Source organism: Stegastes partitus, unplaced genomic scaffold (assembly GCF_000690725.1).
Source record: "Stegastes partitus isolate 25-593 unplaced genomic scaffold, Stegastes_partitus-1.0.2 Scaffold616, whole genome shotgun sequence".
Taxonomy (NCBI): domain Eukaryota; kingdom Metazoa; phylum Chordata; class Actinopteri; family Pomacentridae; genus Stegastes; species Stegastes partitus.
Window position 1 is genome coordinate 394,121 of NW_007578347.1, and position 1,086 is coordinate 395,206.

The window sequence follows — 1,086 nt, forward strand, 5'->3', positions numbered from 1 at the left end:
ACTATGATTTTTTGTTATACATTTTTGATGATATGCTATTTAATGCTGACTTGAAGATGGTGAATACTTGTGCAATCATTCATTTCCATTTTGTATTTTTAAATTATTGTCATTATTTTGTAGAAATCTGTTTTACTTTGACATGAAGGAGTTTTGTCTCTGGTCGTAAACACCAAGATTCACTGACCATGGTTCAATATTGAAGAGCAATACAAGAGGAAAACGTTATCCATGCTTGTGTGTAACTGAGTTGAATAAACAGGAAATGTCTGATTGAACACAGAAAGCGTCTGTTTGTCCGACCTGACACTGCATTAGTGCAGAGTGCAGCCTCCTCTCCCAGCTCTCCAGGCCGCTGCAGGCCTGCGTCCAGCTGTGATTGGCTGAGCTCAGCGCTTCCTGCAGCTCCTGCAGCTCGGCGCTGTCGCCTCGCAGGAAGTGACGGCTGCTCAAGTTGATGGAGATCATCAGACACTTGTAGCTGTTGAAGGTCTTCTGCATGTCCTGCACAGAGCAAAGGAAAGAGGTTACAGTTAACGCAGACGGATGCGCTTCAAACTCTGAGGATGGACTGACTGTCACTGTGTTCGCATGTACATAATGTCTCCTCATTTTCTTTCATTTTTCCCCTCATTCTGCAATATTGTTTGCATTTCTTTAAACAAAATAAAACGGCACGCTGCACAACTGCCAAAAGCACAGCGGGTGACTGTATGTCTCCTCCATTACACTTAAACTGTACAAGTTTGACTAACATTTGTTGTGTTCTTTCACACATTATTTCCAGTCCATTCAGTGTCATAGAAAACAGAAGATAACACTCATTTTGACATAAAATTGGAAAACAAACAATGAAACTTTGTTATTCAACTGCTGGATTTTTCACTTGAACAACATCCAGAACAACTAAATTCAGGGTTCAGTCTGTTTTTCAGGTTTTTCTGGGTGGTTTCATGTTATGCTGTTTAACATTCAATAAATGAGCACATTGACAATACACTGATAATATCAGGGTGTTATAGCTCTGTTTATATGGTGTGAAATCATCATAGTAGGTCATCCAAAAAAAAGTGTAAAAACATAGTA

At 39.6% G+C, this 1,086-nt stretch overlaps 1 protein-coding gene across 1 annotated transcript in view; it reads right to left on the reverse strand.

The window, feature by feature from the left end:
- The window catches only part of LOC103362925 (nesprin-2-like), a gene marked incomplete at its 5' end in the record, with an annotated part of 9,088 nt that extends 8,584 nt beyond the window's left edge, over positions 1-504 (reverse strand). The window contains one exon of the mRNA XM_008289460.1: positions 304-504. Coding sequence (XP_008287682.1) covers positions 304-504 — 201 coding nt within the window. The remainder of the gene's footprint in view (positions 1-303) is intronic.
- Between the last annotated feature and the right edge of the window lie 582 nt (positions 505-1,086).